General features: G+C 44.2%; 2 protein-coding genes across 2 annotated transcripts in view; both read left to right on the plus strand.

The window, feature by feature from the left end:
- The window catches only part of LOC143933643 (uncharacterized), a 31,274-nt gene extending 17,387 nt beyond the window's left edge, over positions 1-13,887 (plus strand). The window contains exons 5-7 of the mRNA XM_077456595.1: positions 1,663-1,692; positions 4,112-4,176; positions 12,818-13,887. Coding sequence (XP_077312721.1) covers positions 1,663-1,692; positions 4,112-4,171 — 90 coding nt within the window. The 3' untranslated portion in view covers positions 4,172-4,176; positions 12,818-13,887. The remainder of the gene's footprint in view (positions 1-1,662; positions 1,693-4,111; positions 4,177-12,817) is intronic.
- Positions 13,888-20,117: 6,230 nt separating this feature from the next.
- Positions 20,118-25,059, plus strand: part of LOC143933120 (cell adhesion molecule CEACAM6-like) — a 47,023-nt gene continuing 42,081 nt past the window's right edge. Inside the window, exons 1-2 of the mRNA XM_077456059.1 lie at positions 20,118-20,305; positions 22,692-23,027. Coding sequence (XP_077312185.1) covers positions 20,260-20,305; positions 22,692-23,027 — 382 coding nt within the window. The 5' untranslated portion in view covers positions 20,118-20,259. The remainder of the gene's footprint in view (positions 20,306-22,691; positions 23,028-25,059) is intronic.

Below are 25,059 nucleotides of genomic sequence, written 5' to 3' on the forward strand. Positions count from 1 at the left end.
CTTTTACAAAAGGTTCATCATGTTGTTTTTTATTATTATCTTTTTTTCAAATAGAAAAATATTCCCCTTGTAGAATTGATCCAACATATTGCCAAGCTGTTATGCCAACCGTTCTTTTTTTATTACGTTTAGTTTGAGATAGAGCAGGGAAAGGTTAGAACCCCTTTTGGGTTTTTACCGATATCCAGGGTGCTGTTAGCCCTTGTACACATGGTCAGAGAATCCGTCGGAATGTGTCCTATCGGACCGTGTTGTCGGATAATCCGACTGTGTGTGGTATGCATCAGACTGATTCCGTCGGAATATCCGTCGGACCCAATTTTCCAACTTGTTGGAAATATTTTCCGACCAACTGGTTCGATAGGACATACTCCGATCATGTGTAGAGAATTTTGATTGGACCAAGTGCCACGCATGCTCAGATCAAATTCCTACATCAAAGCTATTGGCTACTAGCCTGAACGTAGTCCCATCCTAACGAAATTACGTCATCACGTTCTGAATGATCGCATTTTTCGACAACTTAGTCCGACCGTGTGTATGCAACAGTTTCGGACAAGATCCGACGGACAAAATCCGACGGACAAAATCTGACGGATTTGGTTGGCAGAATGTCCGACCGTGTGTACAGGGGCTTAGAGGAATTTCCCATCACTTTTTGTCACAGGGACAACATTTTTATCAGATGGAGGTAAAAGAAAAAAAAATTTCAACAGGACACAGGCACTGCAGCATTTGCACTTATAGGTTTCCCTTAGCCCCCCAGCCAACTTCCACAATTATCTGTTGTTCCTGCCAATAAAATTGTCTCATGCAGCTTCTTGTAATAGTGGGGCAACAATGCTGCACTGCTCCTGAATATAAGCAGAGTTGTCACTCTCATCTAGGCTTGTACAAAAGCTGGATGAAAAAAAAAATGTTGCAGGGGACAAATCAGAATGGTCACTTCCCAAGCCTGTAGTGTTTTATTGGGCACCTGACCACACCTAGTGCAACCCACTGCTTTCTGGATTGGCAGCACTTCCTCTGTTATTGAAACCCTCCCACTTTGAGCTGCAGTGTCTTGGAGGGGGAGCAAATGAGACACATATGAAGGTGTTTTTGGCTCATTCAGGGAAGGTAAATTACATATTTGTATTACTTTTTGAGGCTTGTGCATGAAACCGACTTGTTTTAGGTTTTGTAGAGACTGTTAAACAGGAGACTTTAGTTGTACTTTCAGCTCCCCCTTCTGAGCCTATGAGATGGACTGTACTCTCTGGGTGCAATGTATTGTAGAGAACTCAGATTATGATAAACAGTGTTTTTTTTTCTAGCTTAGGAAACTAATTGTATCATAGTGAATAGGATAGGGGACATTCAAATGTCCCCTTTTTTTGGTCATTAGATATGGTACATGCATCCAATATGGTGCAAAACAGACCATGTCCATTAACATGAGGTTTGCGTTTGAAGAAAGTAGATTTTTTTAGGCCCCCCCCCTTCATGAACCACATTATTATTATTTTAGCAACGACAATTTACATGTTGTACATTCACATCAGACCCTGCATTCACGGAGCCTACAATCTAAGGTCCCTATACTAGGGCAAATCTAAGATTTGATCTTGGATTTGGAATACCTTTGTATGATGTAATATATGCATTTTCTTTTATACGTAGGTGAATCCAACACAAGAGTCTAACTATGCGGTAAATATAAATATGTATTCTGATTATAAATATAAATATAATGATTTTGTGGCTGATTTTGTGGCTGATGTCACCAGTGATGGGTGAATCAGCCGGGGTTCGTTTCACCAAAAGGTTCAGCAAATCTTGTTCATAAGTCAGTGAACCAGAATTTAGAGATGAATCCCATGGGGGGGAGGGGGGAATCCTTGTAGTTCTATTCCGACCTTTTGTAGGGTAAAAGGCAAACTACTGTAATAATAAAAAAAAAAAAAAGTACGAGAACATGTATCAATACAAATAAACAAATACAATTTAATATGTTCAATATGCAACACGTTTAACATGTAATGGTAGAGGAGCCCCAAACCTCCTGTTCTGGGTCCCTGGCTGGTGCTATAGGCTCCTCCTCTTCTCTATGTGCCCCCCATTGGAAACTTTTTCTTCTGCATGCTTGCTACTCAAGCTGGGCTGTGTGTGTGTCTATAGACACACACTGTGCAGCTTGGCCCCGCCCCTGCCTGCTGCTGCTGTTGCCTGCAAGAGAGGGTAGAGAGGAGGGAGCCACTGCAGATGGGCACAGCACTGTATCAAGTGAGGACTCAGGTAAGTATAAGGGGGAGGGGGGGTACTACTACTAGGACATTTTTTTTCCTTAATGCTTTGCCATTGTAACAGCTTTAAAGCTTTTCGTGGTGTTATGGAAAAATTCTATTTTTATGAACAATTTAAATGACAATAAATAATTATTTTTATAAATCAATTATTATTAAATTATTAAAAATTAAATGAGTACTGTACTTCAAAGAGCAGCAATCAAAATTAAAGTGCAGTCTTCCAACTGACCCCAATCTATATTATAACTATATATATATATATATATATATATATATATATATATATATATATATATATATATATATATATATATATATATATATATATATATATATATAATTAAAGTGCAGTTTCCCATATATAATTAAAGTGCAGTTTCCCAACTGACCCCAATCCATAATAAATATATATATGACCCCCTATACATTGTAAAGCGCTGCGTAAACTGTTGGCGCTATATAAATCGTGAATAATAATAATAATAATAATAATAATCTTTTCCTATGCATCAGCTTTTCCAGCAGTAGCATCCAAATCAATACACTATGGCTGCTCTGTGCCCCTTTTAAAGTGAGTGCACTGGCCTAGTCAAAAAAGAGAAATGTAGTTATAGAGCAAGTGTAAAAGAAAAACTAAATTTGAAAGCGCCCCATCCCTCTTAAAGTAGAAAAACACAGAAATATTTTTTTTTGGGGGACTTTTTAAGCGCATGCATATACAAAAGGAGAAATATATATAGAAAAATATACATTTTGTTCAATTAAAAAAAATACATAAACAAGGATAAATTGATCAGTAACACATACCACTATACGTGAACATTGTTATCTCTACATGTTTCGTCTGTTGAGGCTTCCTCAGGAAATTATTTTGCAATGAACACTGTAGGTGTGGACTGATCACTACAATAAAAAAAGAGATGTATATCAAAACAAACAATTATACAAAGTAAATACATGTAAAAAAACAACAACAACAAAAAAAAATGAATAGAGTACATAGTTTAATATAGGACGGTGTGCTAACAAACAAAATGCATGCTCTGATCTGGTACCAACCTTAAAAAGATCAGTGATCATTCAAAACTGTGGAAAAGCAAGGCAGGACCATTTAATAGCATCATACAAAGGGATAGCCTGTTTGGGAAGATCTAGGTCAGAAGGTATATGTATATAAAATCAATCAATGTTCAATAAGATCAAAAAACAAAAAATCTCAACTATAAAAAAGCCTACCTTAAAGAAATTTCAAAATGAAAAAATAGAAACACTTCCAAAAATGCAAGTTTGTAGACGCTATAACTTGTGCGCAAACCAATCATTATATGCTTTTTGGGATTTTTTTTTAACAAAATATGTAGCAGAATACATATTGGCTTAAATTGATGAAGAAATTTGATTCATTTACATTTCTTTATTGTATATGTTTTATAGCAAAAAGTAAAAAATTATGTTTTTTTTTTTTTTTTCAAAATTGTCAGTCTTTTTTTGTTTGTAGCACAAAAAATAAAAACTGCAGATATGATCAATTACTACTAAAAGAAAGCACTATTTGTATGAAAAAAGGACATCAATTTTATTTAAGGACAGCGTCACATGATGCGTAATTGTCACTCAAAAAATGACCTGGTCATTATGGGGGTAAAACCTTCCAGGGCTGAAGTGGTTAAAAAGGAATATATAACAACAGGATTTTTTTTTATTTTTTATTTTTTTTATTTTTAGCAACAGAATAGTCATATTGAAAGCTGAGGCTACAAGTAGTCCTATTCCTGTGATTATATCCCAAACCATGCTAACTTTTTTTTTTTTTCTACATACAGCAATTGTCACATAAGAACAGATATATATACAGCACCATAGAGCCTGCTACTGGAAAATAGGGAAGGTAACAACACATGTACTGTATGTATATCTTTTAATCTGTCAAATTATTGCATGTCAACCACTTCACCACTTCCTATGGTCTTTTTCCCATTTACAACATTAAAATGTTTGTTACCCCAACACTTCATATTCCTGATATATGCCTGCTGTGCCATGTACTTGTATGAGAAATTATCTCTTTGTATGCTTCCTTTGCATGAAATCCCTGCTGCTAGTCCCTCTGCTTTCCTATTAAAAACTGACCATGCTGGGAACTCAACCTACTCTCCTCCGATGATCAGGCTTGTCCTGACCCCCCCCCCCCCCCCCACACGCACATCCATTCACTGGGAAGCTCAGTGTGCTGCTAGTTTTCCTCCCACCAGCTTATATGCAGCTGAGAACAGAGGCAATGTGATCACTTATAAAAAAAAAAGGAAAAAAGGGTATGTATCATTTTTTTATATGTAATGTTTACACAAATGTTTTGCCTTTCATTTCAATTTCAAACGGAATGAGTTGTTATACAAGGTGGTTGTTTACAATTCCTTTTAAATCCCAAAGCATTCTTTTAATTTTGCATATGTTTCCTTGTGATGACTAGTTCTTGACATCTACCCTAATATATTATGTAGCAGGCATGTTGTAATGAAATTTCTCCTGTTGGCCACAATATGGAGCCTGAGAGATGCTGATTGGTCCTTCCAGAAAAACTCAGACACAGAGCATATTCGGAAAATAAGTTTCAGGAAGTGTTGAGGGGACAGAAGAGAGGGAAGTATTGAGGTAAAAGAGAGAGAGAGAGTGCTGACAGGAGACAGAGAAGAGGAGATTGCTTAAAAGAGAGGGAGATGCCAAGGCTAAAATAGCCCTCTGCTGGGACACAGTGACACTTAACAGTGAGGAGAGCTGGAGTGTGTGAGGGGAAGGAACTGAGGTGCCAGAGTGAGGGGAGAGACGCACGCTGACACCAGGAGTCTGTGAGGAGAATAAGGAGAGAGGTCTGAAGAGAAAAGGGAGGGAGGAGAAAGTGTGGTGAGGTGACAGGTGTGAGGAAAACCACTGAGAGAGAGAGAGACTCTGGCAACATCAGAGGGGGAGACTGCCAGGAGAGTGTTGCCTGGAAATGGAGGAGTGAGGACGCCTGAGGGGAGCCAGGAGCAGAGACAGCCACGTGATTCACTACTATTTAGTTCAGGGCCCCTACTTAGCAGCCCAGCACCACTTAGCTCAGCAGAGACGACTCACGCCTTTCAGGGATCGAGATACACATCCGGGTAATGGGTCCGCCGCTGCCTGGTCACCTTGCAAGTTTCGCTACCAGTCATCTCGATCGGCCATCAGCAAGAGATCCAATGCCTTACAACATCGCTAGGAGCATCAGGAGCCTAAACCAGCACCTGGGACCATTGTTGTGTCATTGCACAGAGGACTGGTGAGTGGGTGAAAACCCAGCATGCTTCTTGACACCATACTGACACTGCATGCAGACACCAATTTCCTATTTTTGGTGTCACGGGATGCTTGTTTGGAGCTGCCATCTCTATAGTTTGCCCTTTTAAATCTCTACCTAATGGAACATTCTAGAGGATTACTAATCCATGCAAGCTTGTTTAAACCTTCTTTTAAAACAAGGGCCCCACCGTTTGCTAGCAAAAGACACTAGTATTCTTCACCTCAGGACCTGCAACATTACAGAACTGTGATTACTGTACTTGTGTAACCCTTTTCTTTTCATTGTGTGTTTGCCTCTCAAATGTGTTTGCGGCCCAGAAGGAACTGAGAAGTTGACAAGTCTTCTCTCCTCTCTCTCAGCGCCTGTGTTAAGGGCATATAGATTACTGCCCTTTCTATACCTGCAGTTACTAAATATTGAAGGTTGTCTTTTCTAATGTATTAGTTATTTGTAGCAAGGTTTAACAGTGTTGTAAGTTTCCATATGCTTTAACCGTGCTAATAGATTCAACTTGTTGTGTGTCTATTTTTGGTGATAATCCACAGCCAGGATAATGGTATTTACCACATGTGTCCTTAAATGTGTTTGCAGTAATTTTATTTAACCAGGTGTGTCAGAGGGGCTGAGGTCATTCTTGGAGTTGAGGCGGAGATCAGAGAATCCAAATTCACCAAGAGGCTCCTACGAGGTAGCGCATGAAGATAAAAAAACTTCTTCCTTTAGAATCCCTTTAAAGCAGGCATGTCCAAAGTCCGGCCCGCGGGCCAATTGCGGCCCGCGGTCCGGTTTTGAACGGCCCGCCTGGTCTTTCTCAATTTATTGTGCTGCGGGATCAGGGCTGTCAGATCAGCCGATCCCCGGCACTGTGAGAAGCTCCGTGAGCTTCAAAAGTGAAAGTAAAGTGCAGAGGATTGTGCTGTGCTCTCTGCTTCCCCTTACAGTGCAGTACCCGGCTGAATGAGAAAGCTGAAAAGGTACTGTACTACAAGCTAGATTAGTGTTAAAAAGGCCTTTATTCGTGTGTGTATGTATGTGTATGCATGTGTCTGTATTTGTGTGCATGTATGTCTGTATGTGTGTGTGTATGTGCACATGTGTCTGTATGTATGTGTGTGTGCACATGTGTCTGTATGTATGTGTGTGTGCACATGTGTCTGTATGTGTGTGTGCACGTGTCTGTATGTATGTGTGTGTGCACATGTGTCTGTATGTATGTGTGTGTGCACATGTGTCTGTATGTATGTGTGTGTGCACATGTGTCTGTATGTATGTGTGTGTGCACATGTGTCTGTATGTATGTGTGTGTGCACATGTGTATGTATGTATGTGTGTGTGCACATGTGTCTGTATGTGTGTGTGCACGTGTCTGTATGTATGTGTGTGTGCACATGTGTCTGTATGTATGTGTGTGTGCACATGTGTCTGTATGTATGTGTGTGTGCACATGTGTGTGTGTGTGTGTGTGCACATGTGTCTGTGTGTGTGTGTGTGCACATGTGTCTGTATGTGTGTGTGCACATGTGTCTGTATGTGTGTGTGCACATGTGTCTGTATGTATGTGTGTGTGCACATGTGTCTGTATGTATGTGTGTGTGCACATGTGTCTGTATGTATGTGTGTGTGCACATGTGTCTGTATGTATGTCTGTATGTGTGTGCACATGTGTCTGTATGTATGTCTGTGTGTGTATGTGTGTGTCTGTATATATGTCTGTATGTACGTGTGTGTGCACATGTGTCTGTATGTCTGTATGTGTGTGCATGTGTGTCTGTATGTATTTCTGTATGTGTCTGTAAGTATGTGTATGTATGTCTGTATGTGTGTGTGTGCACATGTGTCTGTATGTATGTCTGTATGTGTGTGCATATATGTCTGTATGTGTGTGCGGCGTGCATTTGTCTGTATGTGTGCCTGCATTTGTGTGCTTGTGTCTGTGTGTATGTTACTTTTAATCCGGACCCCCCTCCCCCCATTCTTATACCATCAAAACTGCTTTTGTAGGGCTTGTGTGTGATATTAGCCAGGACTGCTGCTCCTCTGAAAAGCAATCCATGCACAGATCTCTTTTCAGAGGCATTTGAATGGCGGTAAAGAGGCATTATGTTGCCTCCTCACCACCTGTTTTAAGCCCGTAAATGCAACATCTGTGTGGCTGTGTACTGTGTGTAGGGCAGCCCATTAATTTCAATGGACTTCCCTACTCACAAAAATGCTGGGAAAGAAGTTCCCGAGCTTTTTTTTTTTTTTTTCTTTATTGCACTGCACCAAAAGCACCCTACATTTTCCAATGTGTGGGGTACCATTAAGAATTAACGGTGCCCCCTAAAGTGCAGAGCATTCGTCTGTGTGTTGGGAACGAGTGCGACAAAGGCAAGAGAATTCTTGTGGGGAAGTGTATTAGTGCTCGGATGGACACACTTAGACCGAATTTTCAATGGTTCAAAGAATGTCAGGCAAAATGGTCGGCCCTCACGCATGTTCACTTCATCAAATCCGGCCCACTTTGAAAAAAGTTTGGACACCCCTGCTTTAAAGGAAAAAAAGGCTTCAAAGCTACTTTGTTTTTTCTGATGTGTGATGTTAAATGTAGATCTTAAAACAAATAACAAACATGTTATACTTACCTGCTCTGTGCAGTGGTTTTGCACAGAGCAGCCCAGATCCTCCTCTTCTCCGGTCTCTCGCAGGCACTCCTGGCACCTCTCTCCTGCCGAGTGTCCCTATAGTAAGCAGCTTGTTATGGGGGCACCTGAGCAGGCTCACGCCAAAGCCACTACCCTGTGTGTCCACTCACAAGTGGAGCAAGGCTATGCCCCACCCCCACTCTCTCCTCTTTGCCTCACTTGCTGTGATTGATAGTAGCAGGCAGGGCTGCTGATATAAATCATCGGGCTCCTTCAGCCTACCTGATGGGGCCCCCATCAGCCCCACACCTGGTCCCTCCTTCAGCCCCACCCTGACCCCGCACCTGGCCCCTCCCCAGACCCCACCTTAAAACAAAGTGTATGTTTGTCTTCAAGTGATATCTATCTTTCTCCAGCCAGTTATAAGTTTGGTTATCCAAAAGAAATACTGTGATAATATAAGAGGTGGTCAGACACTGCAGACATGATACAAGAGCAATCAATGCAGCCTCACTGTGTCATCTGCAGCCTCACTGTGCCCAACTGCAGCCTCACTGTGCCCAACTGCAGTCTCACTGTGCCCAACTGCAGTCTCACTGTGCCCATCTGCAGCCACACTGTGCCCATCTGCAGCCTCACTGTGCCCATCTGCAGCCTCATCAGTGCCATCGGCACAGCCTCACTATGCCATCTGCAGTCTTACTGTGCCCATCTGCAGCCTCATCAATGCCTTCAATATAGCCTCACTGTGCCATCTGCAGCCTCACTGTGCCCAAATGAAACCTCACTGTGCCCATCTGCAGCCTCACTGTGCCCATCTGCAGCCTCATCAGTGCCATCAATAAAGCCTCACTGTGCCCAACTGCAGCCTCACTGTGGCCATCTGCAGCCTCACTGTGCCCATCTGCAGTCTCACTGTGCCCATCTGCAGCCTCATCAGTGCCATAAATACAGCCTCACTGTATCCATCTGCAACATCATCAGTACCATCAATACAGCCTCACTGTGCCATCTGCTGCATCACTGTGCCCATCTGCAGCCTCACTGTGCCCATCTGCAGCCTTATCAGTGCCATCAATACAGCCTCACTATTCCCATCTGCAGCCTCATCAGTGCCATCAATGCAGCCTCACTGTGCCCATCTGCAGCCTCACTATGCCCATCTGCAGCCTTGGGCCGCGTACACACGCGCGGACTGTTCGCCCAACCTTGTCCGCTGAACAGTGTTTGGGCGGACAGTCCGCTCGTGTGTGGGGCTTCAGCGGACAGTTTCAGCGGACAGTTGGCCGAACAAGGTCTTACGGAAATTCCGAAAAACTGTCCGCTGAAACAAGGTTTCAGCGGACTGTTCGCTCGTGTGTAGGCTTGTTCGGCCAACTAAGTCTCGCGCATGCTCAGAAAGGATTTCCACGTCGGAAGGTTGCATTGCAGTGTATAGGACGTCGTATTTTTCGTCCCGTCGTACGTGCCGTTCACGTCATCGCGCACGGTTTCAGCAAACTGTTCGTCCGTCGTGTGTGGCCATGTCCGTCCATGCTAAGTTTGAGCGGACTGTTCGCTCAAACTGTTGGACGGACAAAGTTGGGCCAACAGTCCGCGCGTGTGTACGCGGCCTTGCTGTGTCCATCTGTAGCATCAATGTGCCCATCTACAGCCTCATAGGTGCCATCAATACAGCCTCACTGTGCCCATCTGCAGCCTCATCAGTGCCATCAATAAAGCCTCACTGTGCCCAACTGCAGCCTCACTGTGCCCAACTGCAGCCTCACTGTGCCCAACTGCAGCCTCACTGTGTCCATCTGCAGCCTCATCAGTGCCATAAATACAGCCTCACTGTACCCATCTGCAACCTCATCAGTACCATCAATACAGCCTCACTGTGCCATCTGCCACCTCACTGTGCCCATCTGCAGCCTTATCAGTGCCATCAATACAGCCTCACTATGCCCATCTGCAGCCTCATTAGTGCCAGCAATAAAGTCTCACTGTGCCCATCTGCAGCCTCACTGTGCCCATCTGCAGCTTTGCTGTGTACATCTGTAGCATCAATGTGCCTATCTGCAGCCTCATCGGTGCCATCAATACAGCCTCACTGCACCCATCTGCAGCCTCATCAGTGCCATCAATACAGCCTCACTGTGCCACCTGCAGCTTCACTGTGACCAACTTCAGCCTCACTGTGCCCAACTGCAGCCTCATTGTGCCCATCTGTAGCCTCACTGTGCCCATCTGCAGCCTCATCAGTGCCATCAATACAGCCTCACTGTGCCACCTGCAGCTTCACTGTGACCAACTTCAGCCTCACTGTGCCCAACTGCAGCCTCATTGTGCCCATCTGTAGCCTCACTGTGCCCATCTGCAGCCTCATCAGTGCCATCAATACAGCCTCACTGTTCCATCTGCAGCCACACTATGTCATCTGCAGCCTCGCCAGCATCCTGAATACACAGAGCGGGAATCTCCCACTGTGTCATGGAGCTGGGGTCTGAACTGTTCAGCCGTCCACTCACTGTAACAAAGGCCCGCCTTCTAGACCGTGATAGACAGAACACTGGTCCAATTTCCCGACAATGGACCAGTGTTCTGTCTATCATGATTTAGCAGGCGGGGCTTTGTTACAGTGAGTGGACGGCCACCGAACAGTTTAGCCCCAGATGCATAACACAGCAGGAGATTCCCCATGAATGAGTGGAGAGATAAATCACTCTGTCAGGGAACGCCGGCCAGGACTTGAGCTCTGCAAAGCATGCATTTAATACCTACCAGTCCCACTGCTTGTGTTGCTGAACCCTGCTGCTTTGAATGGATAATCTTCCTGTAACATCTTCTGTATTCTACACTTGCCGGATATCCAGCATTCCCCTCTGCTGTCTATGGTTCCTTATTCCAAACCCCAGACACTAGTGATGTAGGAACCACAGAGTGTAGAGGGGGACCAAGCATTTCTGCAGCTTGGGTGGTGGGACAGGTTAGGGGAATTGCTTGCTTTGCATTGGGCTCTTTTAAAATAAGCAACGGAGTTACTTCAAATTCAAGGTAAAGTTTCATTTCCAATTTAGGATAGCTTTTAAAGTATTCAAAGCCACATCTCAACACAATGAGGAAATAAAAAATTGTATGTGTAAATTGTTAATATAGCATTAAAGTAAGATCAAATTGGGGTAGTGCAGACAAAAATAAGCAAAAATTACAGTAACATGGAATTGTGTGATTACTTATAGTGGTATTAAACCACTATAAGTGGGTGCATTTGTTTTCTTTTTTAGTCTTGTTTCCTCTTATTTTCACCTGGTAAGTAAATCAGTTTTTTGTTTTTTTTTCCAACTTCTTTTTACAAACCAAGCTGTCCAGCAAAAATGGCAGTTAGAGGGTCGGGACAAACCCTTTATCACTGACAGGCGTGGTTACCAAGGTCAGCTTTTATTCATTTATGTAAAACATTTATCCCAAAAAAACAAACAAAAAAAAACAGTGCTGTAAATGCTTAAAGTGGTTGTAAAGTCAGAAGGTTTTTTATCTTAATGTATTCTATGCATTAGGATAAAAAAACCTTCTGTGTGCAGCAGCTGCCCTTAGCTCTCCTAATACTTATCTGAGCCTCCTCTAGATCGGGCGATTTCCATGGCAGGATCAGCTTGGTCTTTCAATCCTAGGTGTCCAGAATTGGGTGAAGACCTGATTAAGCACCCAGTGCTCCACTAAAGCTGGCCATACACCTATAGATAATCTGCGGATTTTCTATGGTTAGATGGAAAAAGTGCAACAGATTTCTCCATTTTCGCTAAACTGTGTGGATGGAGGAATCTCCCACTTTTTCCATCTGGCTTCTGGCCATCCGGGACTCTCCTCCTGATTGACTGAGGCATAGCAGTGGCACCATTGGCTTCCGCTGCTGTCAATAAAAGTAAGCCAATCAGTAGATAGAGGGGGCGGGGCTCCGTGTCTGAATGGACACAGGGAGCTGTGACTATGCTTGCTTACTGTGGGGGCACTAAACAGGAGGGAGGGGCCAGGAGAGTCAAAGAGGGACCCGAGAAGAAGAGGATCCGCGCTGCCTGGGCAAAACCACTGTATAGGGCAGGTAAGTATAATATGTTTGTTATTTTTAGAGAAAAAAAAAAAACAAGACTTTACAATCACTTTTAAAAAATGTTAGCTGAAGTTTAGCTTTATTTGTTAGTTAAGTCATTCTAAATGTGCTAATGTATCTAACTCCCTTCCTCCCAGATTGACAATGCTGCTGTCCAAAGTTATCTCCTTTGCTTTTCCATCCTGGAACATGGAGCCACCCTAAGAGAAGTGTTATTGACAGGATCACCAAAAAAGCCTAAAAATATAACTGATATCTACTGTTTTATATTCCATGTGGCATTGCACACAATTATTTGATTGTCACTGAATCCACACAAATATCATCCTGAGCATCCTATGTCACCTTTTTATTGTGGAGATTAGTGAAGAGAAAGGATTCTTTTTTTTTTTCTATATTTTTCATCATTTTTTAATTGATTTAATTATTTATCTTATTTTACTTCTTTGTACTTTTTCTTTATTGTTTACATATTCTTATTATTTGTCTTTAGATTTCCCTCCAGCATTTCACTGATGTAACTTACCTGGAGGTAATGTCAGATCTGCCGTATGTATCCTCATCCATCATGAGAGAGGACAGTGTGTCTATCATGGATCTCTCCAGTCCTCAGACTTTCCTCAGCCTGCAAGATCTCTAACCAAACCTTCCACTAGAGTTGCCACCTTTTCTTCAAGTCAAACCCGGACACTTTAGGGGCGCACAGCATTTTTATTTTTTTATAGTATAAACTACACATATATTTTGCTATTAAATAACATTTCTAATCATAGGAAGTTAATAACAAGAGTCCCCCTTCACATCAGAGTCCACAGAGTTCCCCTTTTACATCTGAACTTGCAGAGTTCCTTTACACTGTAAGGGGGACTCTGCAGACTCTGATGTAAAGGGGGACTCTGGGAACTCTAACATAAGGGATGCTCTGGGAACCCAGATTTAAGGGGGGACATTGAGAACTCTGATGCATGGAGAGGACTCTGATGTAAGGGGAAACACCGTGGCCTCTGGTGTAAAGGGAAACTCTGATGTAAGGGGTGCTCTGAGAACCCTGATTTGCCTTAGTTTATTCACTCAGATGCGGGAGAGAGAAGGGAGAATACTTCAGTCACAGACAGGGATGGATGGTGGGCTCACTCACCCCTTGGCACCTCTCATGGGGGTAAGAGGTACAGATCGAGCCCTCTCTCCTCTCCTGTCTGTGTTTGTGTGTGTGTTTGGGGGGGGGGGGGGGGGTTGTTAGTGCTGGCTTTGGGCAGTGTGAAAGAGTGTAACAAACATTCTAAGCTTAGACAACTGCAGCCAGCAACCCTGCTGGGAGGCCATAGTCCAAACCCAAACTGTCCGGGTGAAACCTGGACAGGTGGCAACCCTACCTTCCACACACTATTCATTGCTCTCTAATCTAACCACCCATGATACTGTATAGGGGTCAATAAACAATGCAGCAAGTGCCCTACTCTGATTAAAATGCTTGTTGTTATATGTTGAAAATGTCAGAGAACAATTAATGATCATTCTATTTTTCTTGTAAAAAATAAAAATAAAAAAAAGAGCCTGATCAATTATTTTTCTTTTTATTGCTCAAGACAAACATAAATGGTGCAGGGTGATTGCTATTGAAGCTGTCCATGACATGGTGGTCATGGTGGTAGGAGTCACTATGTGCAGTGTTTCTGCTTAAAACAGGTAGGGGGGGGGCTGAGAGAGAGAGAGAGAACAGTGAGGCTGAGAGAGAGAGAATAGTGGGGCTGAGAAAGAGGGCACTGAGGGGGGGCCGGGGGCGGCTGACAAAGAGATGGGGCAGAGAGAGAGGGGGACTGAGAGAGAGGGGGACTGAGAGAAAGGGAGGGAGGCTAAGAGAGAGGAAGGCTGAGAGATTGTGTTTGAGAGAGAGGGGGCTCAGAGAGACAGGGGGAGCTGAGAGAGAGAAAGAAGTGGGGCTGAGAGAGGGGGGCAATTGACAGAAATATGGGGCACTGAGAGAGAGGGGGCTCAGAGAGAGCGCTGTGGACAGAGAGGGGAGCTGAGAGGGATATAGAGAGGGAGGGGGCTGAGAGAGGGTGGTTGATAGAGGGAGAGGGATGGCTGACAGAGAGAGGGGGGCTGAGAGACAGAGAGCAGGCTCAGAGAGAGTATGGCTCAGAGAGAGAGGAGTGGGGTTGAGAGAGGGGAAGGGGCTGAGAGATGAGGGACTGAGAGAGAGGGGGCTGAGAGAGAGAGGGTGGAAGAAATTGGGGCCGACAGAGAGGGTGTCAGAGAGAGAGGGTGGCTGAGAGAGAAAGAGGGACTGAGGGAGAAGGGGGTTTAGAGAGGGGGGACTGACAGAAGGGTGGCTGAGGGAGAGAGGGGGAGATAAGAGAGAGGGGGCTGATAGAGAGAGAGGGGGGAGATTAGAGAGAGGGGGAGATGAGAGAGGGGGGGCTGACAGAGAGAGGGTAAGATGAGAGAGGGGGGCTACAGAGAGAGGAGGAGATGAGAGAGAGAGGGGGGAGATGAGATAGAGGGGGCTGACAGAGAGAGAGGGGGAGATGAGAGAGAGGGGGCTACAGAGAGAGGGGGAGATGAGAGAGGGTGTCTGAGAGAGAGGGGGGGGCTGAGAGAGGGTGGTTGAGAGAGAGAGAGGGGGGAGGCTAAGAGAGGGTGGCTGAGAGAGAAAGAGGGACTGCGAGATAAGGGGGCTCAGAGAGGGGGGACTGACAGTCAATGGTGGCTGAGGGAGAGAAGGGGAGATAAGAGAGAGGGGGCTGACAGAGAAAGAGGGGGAGATGAGAGAGAGGGGGACTGACAGAGAAAGGAGGCTGAGAGAGAGGGGGAAGATGAGAGAGAGGGGGCTGACAGAGAGAGAGGGGGAGATGAGAGAGAGGGGGACTGACAGAGAGAGGGGGAGATGAGAGAGAGGGGGGCTACAGAGAGAGGAGGAGAGGAGAGAAAGAGGGTGTCTGAGAGAGAGAGGGTCTCTGAGAGAGGGTGGTTGAGAGAGAGAGAGGGACTGAGAGAGAAGGGGCTCAGAGAGGGGGGGACTGACAGAGAATGGCGGCTGAGGGAGAGAGGGGGGAGATAAGAGGAAGGGGGCTGACAGAGAGAGAGGGTGAGATGAGAGAGGGGGAGATGAGAGAGAGGGGGACTGGCAGAGGAATGGGGCTGAGAGAGAGAGAGGGGGGTTGAGAGAGGGTGGTTGAGAGAGAGAGGGACTGAGAGAGAAGGGGGCTCAGAGAGGGGGGACTGACAGAGAATGGTGGCTGAGAGAGAGAGAGAGAGGGGGGAGATAAGAGAGAGGGGGCTGACAGAGAGAGAGGGTGAGATGAGAGAGGGGGAGATGAGAGAGGGGGAGATGAGAGAGAGGGGGACTGACAGAGAAATGGGGCTGAGAGAGAGAGGGGGTTGAGAGAGGGTGGTTGAGAGAGAGAGAGGGACTGAGAGAGAAGGGGGCTCAGAGGGGGGACTGACAGAGAATGGTGGCTGAGGGAGAGAGGGGGAGATAAGAGAGAGGGGGCTGACAGAGAGAGAGGGTGAGATGAGAGAGAGGGGGACTGACAGAGAAATGGGGCTGAGAGAGAGAGGGGCTGACAGAGAGAGAGGGGGGATGATAGAGAGGGGGAAATGAAATGTTCATGTTTTTGTTATTACTTTGTTTAATTTTCATGTTCTCACTGTACCCACAAACCTCAAAGTTCTTTTTCAAAATATTTTATTTGTAAAACAATTAAATTAAACAGTTTACGTTGACACTTAGGTGGTTACTTTAAATGTAGCATACAGGAAAAGATCCCAAACGGGAGGATGCAATTGGAATATTAGAACCATCACCAGAACACTGTAAGGTTAGTTAAAATCTACTAAAGCTGGCCATACACCTATAGATTATCTGCAGATTTTCTATGGTTAGATGGAAAAAGTGGGAGATTCCTCCATCCACACAGTTTAGCAAACATGGAGAAATCTGTTGCACTTTTTCCATCAAACCATAGAAAATCTGAAGATAATCTATAGGTGTATGGCCACTGGGTGCTTAATCACGTCTTCACCCAATTCTGGACATCTAGGATTGAAAGACCAAGCTGATCCTGTCGCCCATCTCTGCTCTAACAGCACCACCTACAGGTAAAAAAATGGCATTGCACCCATTTCTAAATGACTTTACTGCCACTACAGGCATCCCATTTAAGAAGGTCCCATGACATTATCCATTGTCTCTTTAAATGTACATGGCTTGAACAGGCCATTTAAAAAAGCCCTGTGTGGAGAAAAATGGACAAATTGAAAGGAGAAGTGCTCTGTGTACAGGAGACACACTTTATGTCCAATAAAAAACCTATATGCTCACACTTAGCTTTTCACACATCTTTACTGCTTCAGCCCCCTCCATCCCCTGCGGCGACTGGGTGCAGTGCCCCCTGCGCACCTGCCCATGATCGGCCCTGCAGCCGGGATCTTGGACAGCACTTGCGGGTGTCGGGAGCCGCAGGCAAAATGTGGGTGACTCTCACACCTCGCTTGAGACTTGGGATGTCTGCCTACATGGAGTGAGTCTGACCGTCTTATAGCATTTGGGCACTCCCAGTTTTCTCCTATACAGCTGAAAAATACAGTCAAAAATATAGAAAATATACAGCGCTGTCTCTTTAAATGTTAAGCAACAGCCAGCACAGCAAAAGAACAATTGCAAACAATGTGAAAAATAAATAAAAGTGCAGCGCCAATGTACAATATTAGAATGAACTGAAAAAAAAAAGACAATGCTAATAAAAAAAAAAACCGTAAAGGTACAAGGCACACAGTACATAAAATAATAGTGCAAAAAACCAACCTTGGCCAACCTCCTCTCTCCTTGTGGGGTTTGTGGTCCGGGAGATAGGGGATCACAATAAATATTTAGTGTCAGGGGTGTATTATTATTGACGGCCTCTGCCTTCCTCATTTTCAGCTTCCCTGTTGATACGGTCCCGGTTTGCCTGCAGGTGTTTTGTTGGCGTCCACTTTTCCCCATTAACCAGGGAGCTGCATTTGTATTTTTTAACCGCTGTGCCATATATCTGTGTCTCTTGGCCTTTGTTGGCCTCTTTCTTTCTAGTCTGAACTTCTTCATTGGACATGTGAGTGGTGATGCACATATATTATATATTTTTTTTCTGTAAATACCGATCCAATGTTGTTTAAAATATATATATGTTTTTACATTCTATATTTAGAATTGATTATACATTTTCGATCACCCCTGAAGAAGGAGTGGAGGACACTTCGTAACGCTTAGGATTTATTGAATGTATATGACCAATTGTCACTTGTTCATATCCTGAGTGTATTTATTCTCTGTGACATATCGGCGGTATTATACACCCGAAAGCTATTGTGCACAGATATATTTATTCTTTCTATATATGTATGAATTTTGATTTGTTTCACAGTATTTTTTTATATATTGTCTAAATAAAATTATTTTATTTTTATTATACCATATGTCTGATAATCCATGCCTTTAAAGTTCCACCCTTATGGGGAAAACTGTGTTTTTTAAGAATTTACAGGGGGGCTTAGGGGCGGCCGAGGTCATCTGTGGTGATGATCGGTTGTCCAATATTGGTGTACAAATCAAAAATGGATCAGCGGGGCAAGGGTAAGAAAGTGCAGGTATTTTCAATACCGGGTTCACCCTTGTGCCCAGTGGGGTTGGTTAAGGGATTCCTCGCGGTACATCCAGACGTGGCAGGCTCCTTCTTAGTACACCGAGATGGCAACTCATTATCAAAATTTCAGTTCATTGCAGTTTTTCAAAAATGTTTGGTGGCCCTGTGGTTTGGAGATCAGAAATTTTCATCCTATTCGTTCTGCATTGGAGCTGCTACGGAGGTGGTCAGTTGGAGGTTGGATGAGGAAGCAGTGAAACGCATTGGAAGATGGGAGTCGCGGCGGTTCAAGGCATATGTGAGACCCCACCTGTTGGCAGTTTAGCTGGGTAGTAGGATGCATAGAATATGTGGTCTTTGATATACCTGCTCGGGTGAGCAATTATTGTTATGTGGGTTGTTTTCTTCTCTTTCAGGAGGAACCCAAGGATTAGTCTGATTACTAGGCCACTCATATGCCTTTTGGGGGAAAAGAGGGCAGATGTGCGGCTCAAGGGTAGACAATTGAGCATTTCAAGAAGTGAGGCTTGTATTAGGTGGCTGGGGGTACCCAGGATGCTATGGAGCAGAACTATTCCAGAAGTGCACAGATTTGCGTGTTTGGATAGGCTGCCTGACATTCTAGTTTTTCATGTGGAATGCAATGACTTGGGGCTCAGGTCTATGTTGGATATTGTACGAGATTTCAAGTTTGATTTCTTGCAGCTCCGCATCGCCTTTCCAGATAATAGTGTGGTCATACAATGTAGCACGGGTGACTTGGCGATTAGCTAGGTCAGTGGAGCTGATTAACAAGGCCAGGAAGAGGTCAGTAGATTTGTTGTCTGGAATGGGGGGTTGACAATCAGACATTTGGAGCTTAAAGTTGATACATGGTGTTACCTTCGTGGTGACAAAGTGCACCTCAATGCTGTGGGGGATTGAGATGTGGGCTCTAGGTTTACAGGATGGGATCCAGAGAGCGTCGAGGGTGCGGCGGGGCCCACAAGGGGAAAGGTTTTCCCCTTGTGTGCTGTGGTGGGTTGTTGGTCTTTGCGGGTGAGGGAAGAAACCTCGGAAGAGTTCGGGACTCATCGGTGGTATGGGTCCCATTGGTTGTATTCCAGCTAATGGTGGTTTAGCAGGAATTTGGTTAACGGGTGCACTGCGGTCAGTGTTTGGTTGTCTCCGAGCTAGTATGTCAGCTGGAGGCCTATTTAAGTTAAAGGTACAGCAGTGCCTGATTGGATCATGTGGCAAGCTTGGGGTTTTCCTGCAAAGACCAACGCACGTATGTAACTGATGGGTGGTGGTTTAACGGTTGTTTTTATAAAGTTATGTAAATTTACTTGAGTTGTTAATAAAAAAATGGCTACTACGGACAATATGTACTCCAGCTTGGTGTGGTCTCCATTCATGGGTAAGGCAGGGCCGTCTTTAAGACAGGGCAAAAGGGGCAGCTGCCCTGGGCCCTGTCATTGTTGTGGGGCCCAAAGAAGCTGCCTCATACTTGCCAACTATCCTGGTGTAAATTCCCTTGTCCCGCAAGGTTTTAGTCCTGTGCTGTGTCCCGATATCTGTGTGAAGTTCTGCTACTAATGCTGCCCAGCTCTGCCCTATTGTTGTGTACAGCTGACTCACCTGCCAGACCCTGTGTTTACATGTAAATACAGGCATTCATATGTAAATAGCAGCGTGGCTGGCAGCATTGATATGTATATCATGCCTCCCTGAGGTCATATCCACAATAATCTCTAGCAACCAATCAACAAGCAGAAATCATGTGCTGTAATCTCTAACAACTAATCAGTGAGCTATAATGCGTGCTGTAACTTCTAGCAACCAGTCAGTGAGCGGTAATAATACTGTAACCTCTGGCAACCAATGGCAATAGCTGCCTGATCTGATTCAGTAAACAGATTTTGAGTCTAGCTGCTATTTATTGTATGTCTCAGAGCAGGTAGATAGCAAAACTGCATGGGGGGGGGGGGGCAATAAAACTTTTGCCCAGGATCCAATCAATATTAAAGACAGCCCTGGGGTAAGGGTAAGGTAAAAGCATAGCTGGGGATTGGTCTGGTAGAGAGATGGTTATTATGTAGTATCTGTTATACAATGTCATGTAAAGGACTTCCCATATTGCATCAATCATGTATTGCGATGCCCAGTACACAGAGAGGGACACTGACACTGAAGATCGTATGTTAAACACAACTGGATATTTACAGATCTAGTTAAAATTAAAGGAGTCCAGGGAGCTTAAGGAATCTGAGAATCAGAGCAAGGAGGTGCTGGGATCCGCGTGTTATATAACAACTGTCAACGGGAGAAAATGATCTTCAAACAACACAATTTGGGCTCCTGGACTGCTGTGTCAGGTAAGTCTAGCAACAGACACTCACTGCTGAGAATGTTCTAAGTCTTGATTATTGCTGACATGCTGTTTATTACAATTTACACAGCACTGTACATATATTGCATATTTAAACCAGTCCCCGACCTAAAGCTGACCATACATAGTTCATTTTTCTTTTTTCTTTTTTCGTTAAGCCACATTGTAGTGTTAGGCCGCGTACACACGCGGGGACTGTTCGCCCAACTTTGTCCGCTGAACAGTGTTTCAGCGGACAGTCCGCTCGTGTGTGGGCTTTCAGCGGACAGTTTCAGCGAACAGTCTGCTGAACAAAGTTTTTCGGAAATTCCGAAAAACTGTCCGCTGAAACTTGGTTTCAGCGAACAGTCCCCTCGTGTGTAGGCTTGTTCGTCAAACTAAGTTCCGCGCATGCTCAGAAAGGATTTACACGCCGAAAGTTGTAATGCAGTGTATAGGACGTCGTATTTTCCGTCCCGTCGTACGTGCCGTTCACGTCATCGCGCACGGTTTCAGCAAACTGTTCGTTCGTCGTGTGTGGGCAAGTCCGTACATGCTAATTTTGAGCGGACTGTCCGCTGAAACTGTTTGACGGACAAAGTTGAGCGAACAGTCCCCGCGTGTGTACGCGGCCTTAGGGTGACAGTATGTAAAAAAAAAATGTAAATGTAATATTTTTAACAATGATGTATTTTTTTTCTTTTTTTACTTTTATTTTTAAATTTAACATTTATTTTAACAATACAGTATAATATGTATTTATACTGAGATTAAATTACACAAAGGCGGATTCTGTTTACTAATTAGGTGACTTCTAAGGGCAATTGGCTCCACTGGATTTTAGTTAGGGGTATCGGAGTAAAGGAGGGCTGAATACAAATGCACGCCACATTTTTCACATATTTATTTGTAAAAAAAAAGTTTGAAAACCATTTATCATTTTCCCCCCGCTTCACAATTATGTGCCACTTTGTGTTGGTCTATCACATAAAATCCCAATAAAATACATTTACGTTTGTGGTTGTAACATGACAACATCTGGAAAATTCCAAGTGGTATGAATACTTTTTCAAGGCACTGTACTAGGAGAACAAACCTGAACAATACAATCAACTAGTATCAAATTAGGCAGGCCTTTGTACTATATAGTCTATTGGCTGAGATTGTACAATCAAATTATCTTTTATATTGTTGTCTTATTTTATCTGCTTGAAAGCAAAATAGTATGTGCCCATAGGCGTGCACACAGGGTGTGACAGTTGTGCCTGTGCACACCCTAATCACCCTGTGCTGGGCACATTTCCCCTGCTGCTTGGCTGCAGAGAAAGGGACTGGGAAATATCTATCTTTAGTCCCTTTCTCTGTCTCAAAAGTGAGACATCAGGGGTCTGTTTAGACCCATGATATTTCATCAAAGCCCCCCCCCCAATGGAGCTCCTAAAAAAACTGTAAAAAAAATAAGTACCGTATTTATCGGCGTATAACACGCACATTCATTTTAAGAGGGAGGTTTCAGGAAAAAAAATTATAAATTATATTTTAAATAAGGAACTTTGAAGCAATATAAGGGTCAGTGCCCATCTGCAGCCTCACATGTGCCATCAATGCAGCCTCATCAGTCCACATCAATGCAGCCTCATCAGTCCACATCAATGCAGCCTCACCATTGCCATCAATGCAGCAGCCTCACCATTGCCATCAATGCAGCAGCCTCACCATCCCCATTAATGCAGAAGCCCCACCATTGCCTTCAATGCAGCAGCCTCACCATTGCCATTCGTGCAGCCTGATCGATGCCCATCTGCAGCCTAGAGGGGACAGGGAGGGGAGCAGGACAAGCGCCAACAGATTCCATACTGTGTGAATCTCCTATGTTAGACAGAACAGTCGCCCCACTACCCTGTCCCCTCTGAGGCAGCTAAAAGTGAAGTATTGGCGTATAACACGCACCCTCTATTTGCACCTGATTTTCATGGTGAAAAGTGAGTGTTATACGCCAATAAATACAGTAATACAAAATTGTAAAAAAAAAAACAATTTGTAAATAATTATAAAATTGTAAAAAAGTAATAATAAACAAATATATAAAAAATAAACTACTGACGCCAATCTCTGCCCTTCTGACACCGTCCACTGCTCTACCGACACTGTCCATTGCCCTACTGCCCTATAAATACAGTATATGCACCCATATGAGCTTTGGGGTGAACACTCTAATGCAATAGGCTGCGCACACCTATGTATGTGCCATTCTAACCTACAAATAAATGACAGCTGAAAAATGTTTAGTTCTTTTATGCAGCTCCAGCACTATTTTATTTTGCATTTTAGCATGGGAACAAAGTGGCTTTAAACCAGGATTTTGTTATGATCATTTTTCATTTCTCTTGCAGTTCTCCTCGGTGTGATGGTGGATGTGTCCGGTGGAATTATGAGTATTCAGCTGATCCCTCGGTATTCGGCCATTGGGAGATCTGTCACTCTGAGTGTTACTGGGATTACTGGAACAATTCAGTCTTTTACTTGGTATAAAGCACCAAAAGCGGAAATCTTTACATATTTCCATGATGTGGATATTATTGTACCTCTGCACAATAGTAGGATAACACCTTTCCCCAATGGATCACTACAGATCTCCAATCTAAGTAGAACTGATGAGGGAAATTACACAGTGATGATACAAACAGATACAAATCAAGAAAATATGACTGTATACTTGAAAATCTATGGTGAGTAATACATCAGAACATTTTCAGATTTATCCTAAATGCGCTTTTATTTTCATTTTAATTGGTTCAGGGGACTAGAGCAGATATTGCCTTATTCCCGCATCAGCTCTTCCCTGCTGTTCACGACCTTCAACGTCTGGCCAATCAGAGCGCTCCAGCCAGTCCACCGCCAGGTGATTTTTTTTTTTTTTAAAAGGCCAGTGCATATGTTGCTCGGCATTAAAGAGGAAGTAAACCCTGATGGGTTTACTTCCTCTTTCATTCCCTGAAAAGGTAAAGCATAATGGGCTACTATGCATCGCATAGTAGTCCATTATGTGTCACTTACCTGACACAGGAGCCAGCGAAGTCACCGCTGTCCCCTGTAGTCCGGTGCATCCATCTTCTTGGTGGGTCTCGCTGCTCCGCCGCTGTCATTCAGCGAAGCCGCGATGACGTCACTCCCGCGCATGCGCATGGGAGCCGCCACGTGCGGCATATTCGCCGTTGATGGTGCCATACTCAGTGCGCCTGCACGTCGCTGTCTACAGCGCATGCGCCGTAGACAGCGCCGCGCTCAGTGCGCCTGCACGTCGCTGTCTACAGCGCATGCGCTGTAGACAGCGGTGCCTGTCTTTCGGCAAATATCTCCTAAACCGTGTAGGTTTAGGAGATATTTCTTGGACCTACAGGTAAGCCTTAATCTAGGCTTACCTGTAGGTCAAAGTGTGTTGTAAGGGTTTACAACCACTTTAAGGGGTAAAGTTAGCCATAGACAGATACAAATGTGTCTGGTTTAGCAGAAATAGGACAAATTTTGACCCATCTATGGGCAGGTTGGTTGTACTGAGATAGTTCTATCATTTGACTTCAGCACAACCAGCCAGTTGAAATTTTTTGTATGACTGCTGCCACTGGCTATAGCCAGCAGCAATAATCATTGTATTCTGATGAAGGGGAAACCTCCTGCTGTCAGAATACAACAGCTCAGCCGAAGGGATACCCCCCCCCCCCCCATCAACACTAATGCCCCGTACACACAATCGCACGCAGCAAAAGTCGAATGTGAGCTTTTGGTCCAAAATTCCGACCGTATGTATGCTCCATCGGACTTTTGCTGGCAGAATTTCCGCCAGCAAAAGATTGAGAGCGGGTTCTCTATTTTTCCGACGGAAAAAGTTCAGGCGGGAAATTCCGATCGTCTGCGGCAATTCCAACACGCAAAATTCCTACGCATGTTTGGAAACAATTTGACGCATGCTCGGAAGCATTGAACTTCATTTTCTGCATTTTCTCAACTCGTCGTAGTGTTGTACGTCAACGTGTTCTTGACGGTTGATAGTTCTGTCGGAAAAACCATCCAAGATTTTTCCCATGGAAATTCCGCTGGTGTGTACGGGGCATAACTGTGTTAATGGGAGAATCAAACGGTTTTCTTTCCATGGTGGAAGGAAAGAAAATTGCATTATGTATGGCCATCTTAACTTCATCCTTTCACCAAAAATTAAGAGGTGAACTAACTCCAAATATCCTGGCCACCCCTTCGGACCCTGCTCTACATAGTGGCATTGCTTCCCCTTCCATTAGCAATTGTTTTGAATTAATAACATCCAAGCTGTAGAGGAAATAGCCAGAGAACATTTCATTTTGTCACATTCGCACAGAGTGAATGTACCCACAGTACATTCAACACATTTTAAATACACAGCTTTAAAATATAGTTAATGTAATGCCGCATACACACAACCAGACTGAAAAGAAAAAAATTCCGATCGTGTGTGGGCTTCAGCGGATTTTTTTTTTCAAAAATTCAGACGGACCTAGTAATAGAACATGTTTTAAATCTTTTTGACTGAATCAATTTCTTTCGGGAAAACCGTTCGTCTGTATGCTATTCCGACGGACCAAAAATGACGCAAGGGCAGCTATTGGCTACTGGCTATTGAACTTCCTTTTTTAGTCCCGTCGTACATCATCGCGTTCTAAACTAACGGGCTTTGGTGTGATTGTGTATAGGCAAGTCCGTTTCAGTGGAACTCCGTCGGAACTCGGT

This window comes from Lithobates pipiens, unplaced genomic scaffold (assembly GCF_037356315.1).
Source record: "Lithobates pipiens isolate NorthernLeopardFrog02 unplaced genomic scaffold, aLitPip1_a1.2 Scaffold_27, whole genome shotgun sequence".
Taxonomy (NCBI): domain Eukaryota; kingdom Metazoa; phylum Chordata; class Amphibia; order Anura; family Ranidae; genus Lithobates; species Lithobates pipiens.